A 15726-nucleotide genomic window follows, 5' to 3' on the forward strand; every position below is an offset into this window, starting at 1 on the left:
TTTCTTGCATCTGCAGCAGAAGAGGATGGGAGGAGGGGCTTACAGAATCTGACACTTGCAGAAGTTTGCTGTGATCACATGAACACGACCTACCCTCCCTCCTCTGATCAATTCTGATAGCGGTACCATTTTCTCCTGGACTCCGTGATTGTAGTGCTGCCCCTCAGAGACTGCCTCATAGATATACTGAACTTATATCTTCCATTTCTATTTGAGTAACACTGCAGGCAACTTACACAATCAAAAATACAAATTTTAAAACGTAAGAATAAAAATAAGGCAAGTAAAACAAGGCGAAATTAAACCCAAGATCATTAAAATTAAAATAAATTCAACTAACTAAAGGTCGGTGAAGGAGATGGGATTTCATCATTTTCCAAACCTATTTAAGGGTTTAAAGGTCAACACTAGCATCTTCAGTTGTGTTCAGCAGGTCACTGACAGCCAGTGCAGATATTTCTTTTTTTTTTTATAGGAATTTTATCAAAGATTACAATTACCACAGTAAAAATAATACAAACTAAAAAAAAAGAAAAGAAGAAAAAGAAGAAAATAGAAGATGCAGAAAAGAAAAAATAGAAATAGAAAATAAAACATAAGAATATAGTAAAGAACCAGAAAAATACAAAGTTGCTCCCCCCCTTTATCGCAACAAATATAAACAATTTTAGTAACTTATCACTTTCTCTTAAAATACAACAAATGATCTCTTCTTCCCATATCCCCTCTCTTATCCATAAAATCTTGTCATTTCAGTCCTGATGTCAGCAAAAGTCCATTAAGGGTTACCAGAGATAACAAATCTATTTTAACCTTGATCAAATAAACCAACTTTATATTCCTTCCTTTTACTTCTAACAATCTTGATCTTTGGTCCCTTCAAATAATGTCGTAAAACTTGATTTCTTTTCATTTTTTCTTTGTCCCTTTCTCAGAAAATTCTTCAAAACTTTAACAAGCTTCTTTTGTAAATCCAGTATAGGAAAATTATTCAGGTCACTCTCTTGTTTGTTTTTTGTACATCCCTTTTAATTATTAAGACATCAGCTGGTTTCTTTTCTATGTCCAGTATAACATCTTTTTCTATGTCATTCTTGTAACCTGTCATTTTTAAATTAACTTTCAAATCAGTCTCAATCTTGTCAGTAAAACCTGTTCCTCTTCCATAACATCTTTTAAACCCAGTCTATCTAAAGAGGCAGACACTCTTAAAATTAACTTCTGGGTCCATTGTTCAAAAATATCCCTCAATATGTCCAATGTTAAAATATTTTGCTTCATTCTGTAACAGTAAGTTGAGCCTGAGTGTTCTTCTTCTTTAATTATAATCATTAGTTCCCTCTAGTGTCCAATTTTTACAGTCTTATCTTATTTTTTTTAAATTCAAAACAAAACAAAATTTTCCCATGTGCAGGATTCTTTATAATTAATTCCAAAATCTTATTTCAAATTTATGTGAACCCTTAGTCCGTTTGTTATTTTCTAAAATCAAAGTTTTAAGCACTCTTTTGCTGTTTATTTTCCCCCACACAGTTTTTTTAAAGTTCTTAAACTTGTAGTTAAAACTTCTTTCACTAAGGATTGAAGAAAACTCACCCGGTGCTGTAAAACTTGTTGATCCAAAGGTTCCTAATAGCTGAAAAGCAATTAACAAGCAATTTCAAATAGCTGTCTTAGCCAGAAGCAATCAAGGCACAATGGAAAAATGCCTCTCCATGTAACATCAGTATGCTAGGTATGAGTTCATACAATATTCTAAACCATGATACAATTCAAATCTATATTCACTAGGTGAGTTTAGGTCAGTCACTTTCACTGTACTTAATGGAGGAAGTAATTTCAGTCAGGATGTTTGCCTGGCCAGTAGCAAAGTGGAAATGATTTTGAGTAAGTGATAGGCAAACATTAGAGCAGAACCCGATGTGAGCCACTCTGCTCCTTCAGGACAGGCAAGTTGTAAATGCAGTAATAAACACAGATTCCCAGCGCTAACAACTGAAGTAAGAAACATATACTATAGAAGCTGGGTTTACACAGTGCACTAAATCTTGGTTTGCTTGGCTTGTTGATAAAAGCCACACTTGTCTGGGCTCAACATGTTAAGACAAAAGTCAACAAATCTTATTGTGTCTGAACATCCCAACACCAGATATCAAAGGATGGAACAAGGCCCATAGAGGAATCAGGTCACAGAGCCTCTATATCAGAGTTTCTCAACCTTGGCAACTTGCAGATGTGTGGACTTCAACTCCCAGAATTCCCCAGCCAGCATGCTGGCTAGGGAATTTTGGGAGTTGAAATCCACACATCTTCAAGCTGCCAAGATTGAGAAACACTGCTCTATATTGTATTAAATACCAGTGCTGAGTTTTCCAATCAATGTGCAAGTCAGGATAGTAAGGTTTCCAGATTGAGTTGGGTTCACAGGCTGGGATACACTCCCTCTGCTGCCTTGAGGATGGAGGAGGATCATGCACAAGACACTGTTCAAAGCAAATCAGTATTCCACCCCATAAATCAATTTCTGCAAAATAAACAAACAAAAGGATTGCCTCCAGCCACTTGCCTATAGATGAGATCACAGACAGGGAACACAAATCCCAAGAAAGGGTATCCTCATCCATTTTATAAACTGTATGTAAATAATTAGCATGTTGGGGATAATTTATCTGAATATAAAATACAATAATATTCTAGGATAATTGGTAACATTATTTCAGCTGCTTATCAAATTATGAAATAATACTACCTAAGTTTGTGTCTTATAGGAAAATACCCACGCATGGAAATAATATGTATGGAAACACACCAGTTCTGCCAATGATGTGTGCAGTCATGTACTTCTGTAGCTAAAGCCCCTTGCTAGGCCCCTAGACATGTGACTGATAGAGTACTGGGGATCTTGGCACAACTGTGCACCCCTGTTTTTGACAGAGCATCGGACTGATGTGCTTCCTCCCGGATGGAGAGAAGCTTTCTGAGTCCCCCTACCTGAGTCCTGCATATCAAAGATGCTAAGATCTGAGTCTTGAAGGAGTCACTACACCCTGCTCTAGCTCTCTTCACCTCAGATTGAAATATCAACACTCTGGCTTTAACCCTCTGATTCTCCATGATAAACTCTTAACTTGGATATAAGAAGTAGAGCAGAAGATGGCTAGTATAGGCCTATATTCATCACCCTTAACTACCAATGGACTTTCTGAGGCAAGGAAAATGGTAAAACAGCACTTACGGAATATTGCTGCCCAGACTGATAGAAGACTTATAAAAACGTAATTTAATTGTTGGCAATTTAGAGAGTCCCTATAAGCTGGTAAAGTACCTACAGTATATGGACACACTCAAGCCAAGCTGAGGAGGACATTCACACTAGTGCATTTTGATTAGATGCCTTCAGCAGTTCTACAGGGCTGATTCCTTTCTCCAAACGGCTTTGTCCATGTGGCTCCAGAGAGATGAAATCAATTGGCCATGTCCTAGTACATGCCAAAGTATTATGGATCATCACTCGTTATACCGATTCTTTAACGTTATCCAGGCAGACGTACTCCTTTTATGTTTCTTTGCTACTGGCTGCTACAAACCATGAAATAGCACTTCAAGGTTGCAAAATTTTGCTAATGGCTATGCATAAAATCTTAGGGTTTTAATTTGTACTAATAGTGTTTATTGAGATATATTCTCAATGTTTTAATTTGTATTTTGTATGGAATTGTACTGTTTTTGGCTGATCTTTGAGCATAATAAACTGAAACTGAAAACCTTCCAATGCCGCAGCGCTGGGGTCACTTTTCAAAATCCAACCTTGATTCCCAGAACTGTCTTAAGAGCAATGCGTATTAGACCAATTACCAAAATATTTTCCAGACACTGGGATATTTCTTTTTTAAAAATGCCCATTTTCAGATGAAAAACAACTGGGTCCAGTCCAAAACCACGGACAAGTAACATGTTAAAGCCACTATCAAACAGATGATCAAATATCCAAATGTATAGAGCAGTGTCTCTCAACCTTGGGAACTTTAAGATTTGTGGACTTGGCTGGCTGGGGAATTCTGGGAGTTGAAGTCCACACATCTTAAAGTTCCCAAGGTTGCGAAACACTGGTATAGAGCAACATTCTTGTTGTTGGAATCATATTAACAGCTCAAGATAGATCAGCATCACTCCCATACAGAATTGCAGCCAGCACGGAGTGAGGTTGAAAGGGAGTGGATTGCTTAAAGCCACTAAGTGACAAAGGGAAGACTCAAATCACATATTCCCAAAATGTAGCTCAATCTTACCTATGCCACAGTACCTCTCACATATTTAAGAAGGCCACCTTCAGCTAGAGGTTTAACTAAACAACATCAGCAGAGCTGTAACAGCCCTTCCAAAAAGTTGCGCTTTTCAGCAAGCAGCAGATTATACTGCAAGACAAACAACAAAACTAGCAATACTGCAGTCTAATAACCAGTCTCTGTATGTCGCGGGCAGAAATGCAGAGGGCAATTCAGAGAAGAGCCTGGGAGCGCAAAAGCCCTCTTAGGACTGAAGCAGGGATGCCTGGAATGTGCCTCACCAGCTTGGATAAACAGAACAGGAATTCTAATGAGGCCAACCTCAACTGAGTCATGGAACTGCATTGTTCTGGCAACCCCAGACCAATCAGCTCTTTCATCCCCCTGCCCAAAGGCTTTTTGTGTGGCCTTGTCTCTCCCATGTTACACGTTGCTGGAAAGTTACCAGGAAGCCTACAAGATACGAAGGAGCTCAATTCAAAACAGTTTGGGGGCAGGGGGAGAGAGACATTATTAAAAGTTGAGCACAATACTTTTTTCTGATTGAGATTCATTCCTTTGCCATGCCAAGTACAAATATCGCAAGGATAGGCAGATGTTTTGAACTACATCTCCCACAATCTCCTGCCACTGGCGATACAGATCTGAGGGGAACTGAAATCCAAAGCACGTGAAGGGTACCCATGAAAAATAAAGTAAAATGAAAGCTTCTTTCTTCTAACCTCAAGGGTGGTTTGTTAAGATAAAGCTGGAACTAAAAAAAAATCAGCTTTCACATTCAATGCATCAATAGCTACTTAATTCATTCATACCCCAAAAGGACCCACATCTGAAAAAACAAGTTTCCATCAATTTCTGCATGGGAAATTGTACACAGTTTCATAATTTAAAGAGCTGACTTCTCTTTTCTTCATTTCTGGCCAGTGGAGAGAGCAGAGGAAAGTGAAATATATTTGATTTGATTCCAAGCCACACAAAAACCCCGAAACATTAATTTACAATATAGCACATGCCTTCCCATATGATCTCTTTACGTTTCAATGGAGAAAAAAAAATTCAGCCAAACAAAAATCAAAGAAAACAAAGGAGATGTACTGAAAGAAATGAAAAGGTCTTGCTTCAGATCCATATTACAATGTATTTTGCATTTTTGCTCCTTAATTTGAAAATTGACCTCAGATTACATGGTCAACGTACAGGCAAGTTTCCTGTGCTATAACTTTGGTGGTATTTAAATGAGAAACAGTTATCTGCATCCTGAACACATATTTCAGATTTCATTCGGGTATCTCAATGTCTGAGATAAGATTTTACTCTTAAACTAGAGCAAATAAACAAAAACAGTAATGTGCTAGGTGGGGAGTCAAACCAGAACCCCTCGGGTAAAATAAATGAAAGTCTAGTAAAAAAAAAAAAACAAAGCAGGCTGAAAGCTTAACCTTTTTAAAGTTATTACAAATTGCTTCAGAAGACTGAATTTGTAATTCCAGAGGCCTGTCAAATAGGATTCTAGAACCCAGTTTCCAAATCTAACAATCAGAGCTAAAAGAACTGCAGGTACTCATAGGAAATGTGATGCTACCGCTTTCTTCCCATTCGGATAGAACCATAATCCCCATTTTATCAGCAAAAAGCTGAACGGACTTTCAACAGAACAACAGAGGAGCAGGTATAGGCAAGAGAAAAATCACAGGGACAGAGTTGGCTGCCTTGGTGTGTTCGTGCCTTTGTGGAGCTTGTTTTCCTAGAGGCTTTTTGGATCTAGGCCATGTCATGTGGGAGCGGGCTACAGAAAAAGAAAAGAGACAGCAGGGAGACACACAGCTCCACATAATACACATTTCTCCTTCTATGTGATCTGCAGAATCTCGCCTTCTTTGAAAGTAGACAGTCAAGTTGGCTACCTAAAAGTCCCCAACGCTTTTTGTTGTTGTTGTTGTTGTTGCCAGCTTTTCTGTTCTAAGCCTCTGTTCATTTGCAAGGGGCATCAAAACAGAAGAATATTCAGAGTCTCCCTTGGATGCTGGCATTTGCTTTACACAATGGCTTTGCCAAGTCACTACTTCCACCATAGCTTATTTTTAGGATACAAGTAGGTTGAGTGGCACAGAAAGGTGAGAAGTTCAGGAATAAATCCAAGGCAGGGCAGCTGTTGCAGAAGCGGAGACTTAAAAGGAAAAAAAAGAGATCAGCTACAAACTTTTCAATTTATGTTGGAAGCCACTACTTACCCGATCACACCTCTTTTATGACTAGTGATAAACATTAAAAACACAAATGGCAGCATGGATGGTAGAATCCAGATTGGTTGCTCTTCCAGCTCTCACACTTAAAGCCAACAGAACACTCAAAAATGTTTACAGCCCTTGAGAAAAACTGATTCCAGGTTGAAATGTAATAGAAATTGCTGACGTGCGTGTACACACAACTACAGATAAAAGAGAAGTCAACAACACCAGGCTTAAGCCTGAGCAAATGAAAATGTTCTCTGCCATGGGAGAACTACTATACTGAAAAGTTGTCCAGAACCAGCCCAGCTGATAGAAGAGAATCCGATCTTCCTCTTGGCACCTGGCTGGCCTCTGCAGGAAGAGAATGTTGGCTTCTATGGGTCTTTTGGCCTAATGCTACAGGACTTTGCTTATGGCTTTAAATTTTATTTCCAGATTTGCTGCTAAAACAGAATCCTAAAAGCTCCTGAATGTTCCCACTGGGATTCCAGTGACACTGATTTTATTAATCAATCAAGACAAAGTTTGTTGCACTGAAGTATGCCATGGCTTTTATCACCATGATAAAGCTCTATTACTTCATCAGTGAATTTACTCAACAGAATCAACAAATGTCAAACACAATGGCACTAAATCTTATCAACAGGAACTACAGAGAAAACAGCAAAACCCTGAGATTACCAAAACGATAAGCAATGGAGCTGAAGGTATCACGGGGTGGAGATCCATTTGGGAGGAGGGGGTAGAGATTACATATTGATCAGAATCAAGCACCGAGGAGAGGGGAGCCTAACACCCTTTATGATGGCAGTGCTTCCTTCTCAGTGTTCCAAACAGCAGGCAAATTAATGAAGCATTCCATATTTTTCATATGAGATCACCTAAAAGAGACAGCCCTGCTCTCTTCTTTTAATCCCTCCTCTAAGCTTATTTTTCCTGTGATAATTTTGATTTAAACCTCCTCTCCACTGCTGACTCTTAGAAGCACATCCACAATGTGATCAGATCACTCTTTTGGTAGTGGGGATTAATGTTCAAAGAAGCCCTGATGCCGCGTTATCAGAAATAGGAAAAGGAATTAAATATCTCACTTCCTGATTTGCTACATAATAAAAATTAGAACAAGAAAATAACCTAGAAAATTAAACCTCTGCACTGCTAATTCCAAGTGCTAAATGTTTCATACTAAACCAGAAAGGAGACTGAAGGGAGGGCCAGGGAACAGTGCTCCGATGCTTCATATTCTATACATCATGAGCTCTCCTAAGAAATTGCTCTGGTTCTAACCAGTTTCTCTAGGCTTTTGGCTAATTGCAGCAGCAGCAGATGCTCACAACATCAGAGCATCTTAGAGCAGTGTTGTCCAAACTTGGCCACTTTAAGATGAGTGGACTTCAACTCCCAGAATTCCCCAGCCAACATGGCTGGCTGGGGAATTCTGGGAGTTGAAGTCCACTCATCTTAAAGTGGCCAAGTTTGGACAACACTGATCTTAGAGGTTTCCTTGATTCAGCACTGCAAGAACACGTAGCATATTCTGGACGATAATGGCTGGGTATGACCTCAAACCAAAGGTTCCAGTTAACAAATGGAAAGAGCCAAGAACCTGCTTCCCCCTTGCATCATCTCCCTATTGACTTTAGAGTCAGGGGCCATGGTTGACTGGGATGGAAAAAATAAACCTGGTCCATCCCTTCTTTTTATGAGTAATCAAGCAATATGGCAACTATCTGGCAGATGCAATTCCCTGCATCTACACCACAGGTGCTCCCTTGACTGGGAATATCTTTTGCTCTCTTACTAAAGATAGAACATCAGTAACTTTCCCATCAACTTAACTAAAGCAAGTATTACAAGGGGCGAAGAACATCAAACCTTTTTAAGCGGCACTTGGGATATCTTTCTGGAAGAAAGAGTAGGCCCGTTTGGTGATGTAGGACAGTATCGGAGAGGCAAATAAATAAGCAACTCAGAAAATTTCACAAGATTTGTTTCACATCAAATTTCCTAGGACCAGGGTCTCTGCAATCTGACTCCCCCAACTTGGCAGCCTCCAAACCATGGTGGGCTTGCCACTATTAGCACGGCCAAAACGTCTTCCACAGCTCTTCTTACTATGCCTCTGTTCAGGCAGAATATTCCTGGAGCATCTTGTGAATATAACTAGAGAAATTTCTTTCCACTTCCTTCTCCTGGTTAATGCAAGCTCAGAGGTATTGCTATGATGCAATTCCAATACTCAGAATTTCTTAATGGATTAGAGCTGGGGGGACCATGAATTTAGATTTCCTGCTTCAGACATTTAAGCAACGATTTGATTCAACTAGCCTGACTGGCAAGGTCAGGTTCCCAGAAGTTCAGGAAAGCAGGCTGGAAAAGGCTGGAATTCACAAAAATCAACTAAGCAATTGGTTTCCTTGACAATAGACCTCCCTCGCCTACTCTATTCTGAATTACCCAATCCTTGGCATCCATTCCTCCCACAGCCGGGATAATCTAATTCCCTCCACTTCACAGTCAAAACACACATCTGCCCTTCTTCCTCTGCCCCCCCCCCGCCCCCTTTCCAGGAATGCATGAAGTACAAGGCAATTTCCATAGCAACTAATCTTATTCCAAGAGACTCCCCAGGCTTTGACTGGGGAGCACACACACGTGTGTATACACCCTGGGTAGGGGGAGAAGAGAGAGAAATGGAGGAGGAGAAGGAACATCAGCCCTAATCTTTCTACCACCAAGGCATGCAGCCACAAGCAATAACGTATTCATCCTTCTCTTTTATATTTGTATTCAGGGAGGCAAGGCCAAAATGAGAGACTAAAAGATTAACCCAACACCGCAGATTGGACAGAACCTAATGAAATGAAGAGTGTATTCTATTCTCTTTAGAAAGACTAGACTCTGTATCAAACTGGGTAAATTACAGTGAGGATCATTCCACAGTTCACAGAGAGCAATTCCAGGTTGTTGCCAGCAAGACATTTCACAGGGAGCTGCAGCAGCTAATACATACTGTGCCTGTAAAATGCACAGACTTGCAAGTGATTTAATGCACAATTACAAAACTTTGCCGTTTAAAGCTCAGCTGGGCAATCTGAGGCCTGAATGTGGCCCACAGGCCCAATTTTTGCAGTCCCTAGACTTCTCTGTGTTTGTGCGATTTAACTGCAGATTCTTGACTACTGTTAGCATGATGACAACGTTCAAAAGATTGAGCGAAAAGAAACAAATAAGATGAGCCAAATCTTTGAAAAGGCTCCTGCACTTTCAGTTGCAGACCTCGCCCCAAAATTACTTTTGCCCACTGTGGGAACTCTACCTCCTGGCTGCTGATTTTTAAGCATACCCAAATGAAAAGATTGCCACTCTCTTGATTAAAGAGCACATCTTAAAAAAATCCAAGGACACATTAAGAGGCCCCAAAATAAAACAAGAGAACCTGAACATTTAGAGTAGCAAATGTAATACTTAGTGGGTATAATATGCCATTCCTGAATTTCCTTCCTTGGCTACTGCAGAAGCTATTAGCCATAGAAACGTGCTAAGGAACAGCTGTTTGTAACTGTATCCTCCAAACTAATTACTTTCCACAAAGAAAAAATAAAATCCCTCTCAGTCCCCAGCATCACACACACCCAAAATCAATGAAAGGAGAAATACAAGAGTGTAATGGGGATGGAGTGTTGGTAGAGAAATATGATTATGTCAGGCAGAACCTCTCTAGTGGGCATTTGTCATTCAAGCAGATTACAACAATAATGACACTGGAGCAATAATTCAATCTGTTTACATAAGGCCTTGTATCCAATATATTTATTCAAGAGAATCCTGATTTCAGTCCACTTCCTTCCTGGGAAAATGATAAATTATACCAACCCATTAATCTGCACCTTTTAGTCCAGCTATCAGAAAGAAAGCTCGAATTAAAAAAAACACTAAACAAAAAAGCACAGACAAATGGATACTGCATCCACGTCACCGTGTACAAAGAGGGAACAGTAACCATCACCAGGAAGTCAGCTGAAGAAATATCAGCTATCAGCTTTATTTGTTAAAAAAAAAGAAAGAAGTGGAGTGAATTTTAGTACAAATCTGGTTTTGTTAAGAAGAAATCCATCCCAATGTCCCTTGATGAAAGAAGCCCAATCCTAGGCATGCCTATTTGAAAGCAAGACCAGAACAACTGTACTGAAATGTGTCCAAAATATTCACAGGAATGCAGTCATAGAAATTAAGGAGAACAGAAACTATACTACCTTGTTCTTTCGCTCCTCTTTGAAGGATGGAACTGCTATTCCATTTTAGACTTCAGAAGTATGTCCAAAGATGCCAAGTTCTCTTACTCAAGGAAACTCAAGACTGAGAATTTAATTTCAATCTCTACAGAAGAAAGCACTTTAACTACTCTCTGCTGCCTCTTTGCAAGGCAGCAAGATTATGTTCAAGCAATGGGCATATTTATAGTGTAATTCCATAGAAGGCAACTCAGAATGAAACACCACTAAATTTAATGGGATTTGCCTGAACATTAAGTCAGAAGTGACTGAATGACTAAAGAACAAGTATGCTCAGGATTACTGCCAAAGTTGCATTATTTAAAGGAAAAGATGCATTCAATTCTACCACCATCACCTGAGCAAATATGACGGTACCAAAAAAAAAAAAAAAAGGGGCAAATGATAGCATAAAGACATAGGTTGCCAAAAGCTAAGAGCCTCTTGAAACTTCAGATGTAATTATTCCACTGCACATATACACTTCATTTTGGTGTCTGTGAGAAACTTCCAAAGACCAATGTGAGTTATCAGAAACTGAAAATGGGGCTTTCCCATGAGCATGAATTAAGAGCAAGTTAATGGATTGTCTTTCCGTCATAAATGTGATTCTATGAATTTAACAACTTCTGTCATTACAACTAGTTTGCAAAATAAACAGTGCATTACGGTAGTTTGGGGAGACTAGCAAACATGCACTTTTAGAGAATCAAAAGAGGTTTTGAACCACAGACATTAAACTGGAAGGAGGAGATCAATAGTGCAAGAAAATGCTGAAGGGTACACTGATGCAAACAGCTCTAGCCAGGTCATAAACACCTGAATGTTAGTTCCTGCTCACTTCACTGATATAAACCCAGCCTCTTGTAAGCTCTTGAATCTTGTAAGAGATTCAAACCAGAAGCTTGCAAATCTCTCCTAAAAGTTATTAGAAAATACCTCAGACCACACCCAGGTATCAGGAAGAACAACTTGAACAATAGGTTAAACTAATCTGCTCAGGATTTGCCATCCTCCCCGAAAGGGAAATTCCAATGCACCCTCTAACAGAGGGTAGAACTGCAAGATTTGCAGGCAGCATTAACTGCTCCTTCATGTTGATGCGCAGGGGCGCTTAGAGCTCCCCAGGTCTGCTGCTTCTCCCTGCTAATGCCTCCTGCTGCTTCCCCACCCCCACCAACCAACTTCCTTTCCCTGTTGGAGCCTGGTTGGGGGACAACAGAAAAGATAAACAAGCAAACCAAACAACTATATATTGGACCATCTGCAGGAAAGAATTAGCAGACACAGGAAGCTCTTGTTGTATTTTACAAATGCAGGATAAAACAATTTAAAAGTCATTCATATAGCAGTGACAGTTGTTTGAGAATGAATCTCTTTGTCACTGTTTTTCTTGCTGAGGGCAAACTTTGCCTTTGCCAATGCAATGTGCTAGGAATAGCTTGTGTTATTCTAGCAATGAGGCTAGAGTTAATCTCTAATTAGACACAACAACTTACAAAAGACATCTTTAGGATCCTGAATCTTCTTTGCAATAAAGCAAAAACTAAAGCTGATGCTGGAGAAAGGGCTGTTCTGATATCAACCCTCAATAGCAATTTAGGGCACTTGAAATAAGGAATGGAAAGCTTCTTTGTCATTCATTTTAGCAGAATTTTCTAAGCAACTGGGAGAGAAGGTAGCAGTAATGCCCACTATCTATCAGCTATCCTCAGCTGGTACCCACCAACCATGTTGGACTACAATTAGCAGAATTCCCAGCTGTGCTGGTAGGAATCCTAGAAGTCAAAGTCCAACACAGCTGGTGGGCTGATATAATAAAAAAAAGTACAATATCATGTAGACTAAAAATGTGTCCAAAGTGTGCTGCGCTGTGCCTTTTCAGTTTCAACCAATACCTTCTATCCATTAAAAAATGCACTTGGAAGAATCTTTCTCTCCATTCTTTTTCAAGTGTTTTCCTAAACCATCTTCTTAAGCAGAACCGCAATACTGATCTTCCACATGATACCAAATACATTCTTAAAATTCACTGTCATTTGTGTGTGGGTGTGTTTGCTGAGGACGGATATTTTGAATTGACTATGAAAGTCAACCCTCTCTACAAATCAACATTCCCAAATTCTTTTCTTCAGTTCACTTTTATCAGAATGCTACTGGTCCATTCCCCCCCCCCCCAAGATGGAAGTCTCCTTCCTGTTTAAATGCACTGTAAAGAACTCTTGTCCCTCAGCTGATGAACTTTCTGTCCTGGCTTCTCTTTAGCCTAAGAATGAACAAAAGCTACCTTTTTTGACCAAGCGCAACTGACAGCCGGTCTTGGAAGCCCAGGCTGTTGGACTTTCATTAACTCTAACATATTTTAAATTAGAAATATGTAGGCAAGCTCTGTCTATAGTGGCTACTTTTCACAGACCCATCAAACATTTGCTGGAATTCTTGCAAAGAAGGTGGGATCGCCAGCAGTAGCCTATTTTTCAGCAAGAATATATTCATGGGACAGCACTACACTGTGGAAATCTGAGCCACTCAGAACAAATAAAAATAATAATTTAAAAAGTTACCCACTCTTGTCCTTAAGTCTTTCAACTTCAAATACTCACTTTACCCAGAAAGCACATACTTTCGGTGACCTTCACCAAGAGTGATTTTGAATAGTGCAGGCCCTATGCAAAGTATTAAACAATCATGCTATTGCATATCTACCCCAGATGCAATGTCAACCTAAATCATACAAAGATCCCTAGGTGGCTGCTTGGGACACCAAGTTTTTATCCAGGCTTCCTCCCATTTGATGTTGCAGAGACTGACCTACACAACTCTTAAATCACAACCCAGAGGCCCATCAAGAGATCCAAGCCCAGTGCCCCAAATATGCAGGGGTAAGTTTGTTCAGATCAGACTGGAAATAGGGTTACCAGCTATGATTATCAGCTTAAGCCATTTTCGCTCCCCAGCTCCGGATAAAACAACGTCTGGGCTTATCTAGCACAAGAATGGATACAAGCACTACGGCTTTAAATTCCAAAAACCAAGAATATAAAAGTACTTCCTCTTTCCTCCAGGTGGTCTTGCTTACCTGGCCAAAAGATGTCTGTCTGCCTGGCACAGCCTGCCCCTACAACACTCCACGATATGGGACATTTTAAATTCATTGCTCGGGGAGGACGAACCACTCACCCACGATCCCCGTTCCCAAACAGCCCCTTTTCTTATCCGAGGCCAAGGAAGGGGAAAGCAAGAGGGACAGTCGCCAAAGCAGAAAAGGGCTGAAACTCGGGGAAGCGCCCAGGGCGTCCTGGTATGAGCGTCTGCTAAGGAGCGGCGCAACGGGGCGCAGAAGTGGAGGAAAGCGGCTTCGGTGCGGAGGCGCTCAGGGCGGGCAGAGAAATCAACCTCTGCTTGGCGAAGAGGACAAGGCTTTACAGAGGTCTGGAGATTAACGAGGAGCCTAGCCCTGGGTGGGGACATGGAGGCCAAGTGGTGGGACATGGAGAGAAAAAAAGAGCAAGCGGGAGGGATAAACCAGGAAATCGCGAGCGGAGTAACTTCCAAGGCGAGCAGACGCCAGGAGCGCCCAGGCGAGGGGGCTGCCCGCTCGCTTACCCAGAGCTCCGTGCCCCAGTCCATGCTGGCAGCGCTCCCGTCGTGCGCCCTCGCGTCCTCTCGTTAGGCCCTCCCGAAGCCGAACTCGCCGCCGCTGCAATCCCAAAGAAACCCCACTCCTCCGGCCGCACAACCTCAGCGCCTGCCCGGGACACTCCCTGCTCCGCCCCCGACGACGATCCTTAAAGGCGCAGTCAGGAGCCAGGCCGAGCCGGTTGCCTTGCTTTGCGCCCGAGCGGCTGTCTCGCCTTGCGTCTCTTTTCGCCTTCCTAGAGTTTATTGGCGTGCGCGGACCGCCCAGCCTGCCCTTCACCCGCCCGTCGGGATCAAGAAGGTCGAGAGCACCATCCTGCGAGACGCCAGCGCCGCTGCTCCTCTCCCGACGGGGCTCAGCGCCCCTAGCCCCCATCGGTGCCTGGCAGGTAGAAACCGAGCACAGGCCCTCGACGAGGACCAACCCAGCAGCTGACGCAAAAGTCAGGGGGGCTTGTTTCTGGTCTTCGCAACAAGAGCTTCCCTGCAAGAGCTACGAAGAACTCAAAAGCTTGCGCGCTGTTCTGTGGCGTCTGGGTGGATCCCACGAAATGTTTCCCAGGGTGAATTCGACAAGGCCGTCCAAGCCGTGGTCCTAAACATGCTTACTTAGGAATAAACCACACGGGGGGGGGGGGGACGTAATTTAGAAAAACAAGGTGCCCATTCGCAATGCAATGGGAGCGGATCCCTCGACCGGTTATTTATCGCCGCCGAGCTGCTCGTGAAAGGTGTTTTACAGCAGCAGGAGCTGGGATTTTGTTTCTGGCCGCCTCCCGGAGGAAGACAAGTCCAGAGCGGCGGCCGGCACTTAAGCCCAGGCCAAGCCTTCCAGATCTCCACGTGCTCCCGGCCTAGCTGACCCACCCAGGAAAGCGCCGTGTTTGGTTCCCGCCTTCCGCGTGGTTGCACCCCACCAGCTATGGGCTCTTGGCAAGAGTTGCCTGAAGCCCCGCGACCCAGATGTTTGGGTAGAAGCAGCCCTGTTTCTGCCTCATGATACAAAACAAATCCCCCTCCCTCCGGTTTTTTTTTTTTTTTTCTTTTTTGCTGGAAAGGGCGTCCTCTGCAGCTAATAGTAAGCACCCGCACGTGATGGTAGATCTTGTTGAACAACACTGAAGAAAACCAGTGGGGTTGCTGGTGTTGCAAAAATGCAAATAAAGCATGTGAATGTCTGCGGATGATGTAAGCAGCAGTAAAGGAACGCCCCCATTGATTGATTTGATTGCCCTAGGTCAAGAAGGTGAACAAAACTCTGTGGTTTTCAACGCAGCGTCTATACTTTCAGTTCCT

The 15726-nt window shown here is 41.9% G+C and overlaps 1 protein-coding gene across 5 annotated transcripts in view; it reads right to left on the reverse strand.

Moving 5' to 3' along the window:
• Positions 1-15002, reverse strand: part of TRIP10 (thyroid hormone receptor interactor 10) — a 60400-nt gene extending 45398 nt beyond the window's left edge. Inside the window, exon 1 of one of the 5 annotated variants that reach the window (XM_088137667.1) lies at positions 14398-15002. In XM_088137667.1, coding sequence (XP_087993793.1) covers positions 14398-14806 — 409 coding nt within the window. In that variant the 5' untranslated portion in view covers positions 14807-15002. Of the gene's footprint in view, positions 1-13870; positions 14300-14397 lie in introns of those variants that run through there. The other 4 variants (XM_088137668.1, XM_088137669.1, XM_007433531.3 and 1 more) reach the window with 4 other exon arrangements.
• Between the last annotated feature and the right edge of the window lie 724 nt (positions 15003-15726).

Source organism: Python bivittatus, unplaced genomic scaffold (genome assembly GCF_059951505.1).
Source record: "Python bivittatus isolate LINGU-HERP-01145 unplaced genomic scaffold, Pbiv_v1 ctg000220_np1212, whole genome shotgun sequence".
Lineage (NCBI taxonomy): Eukaryota > Metazoa > Chordata > Lepidosauria > Squamata > Pythonidae > Python > Python bivittatus.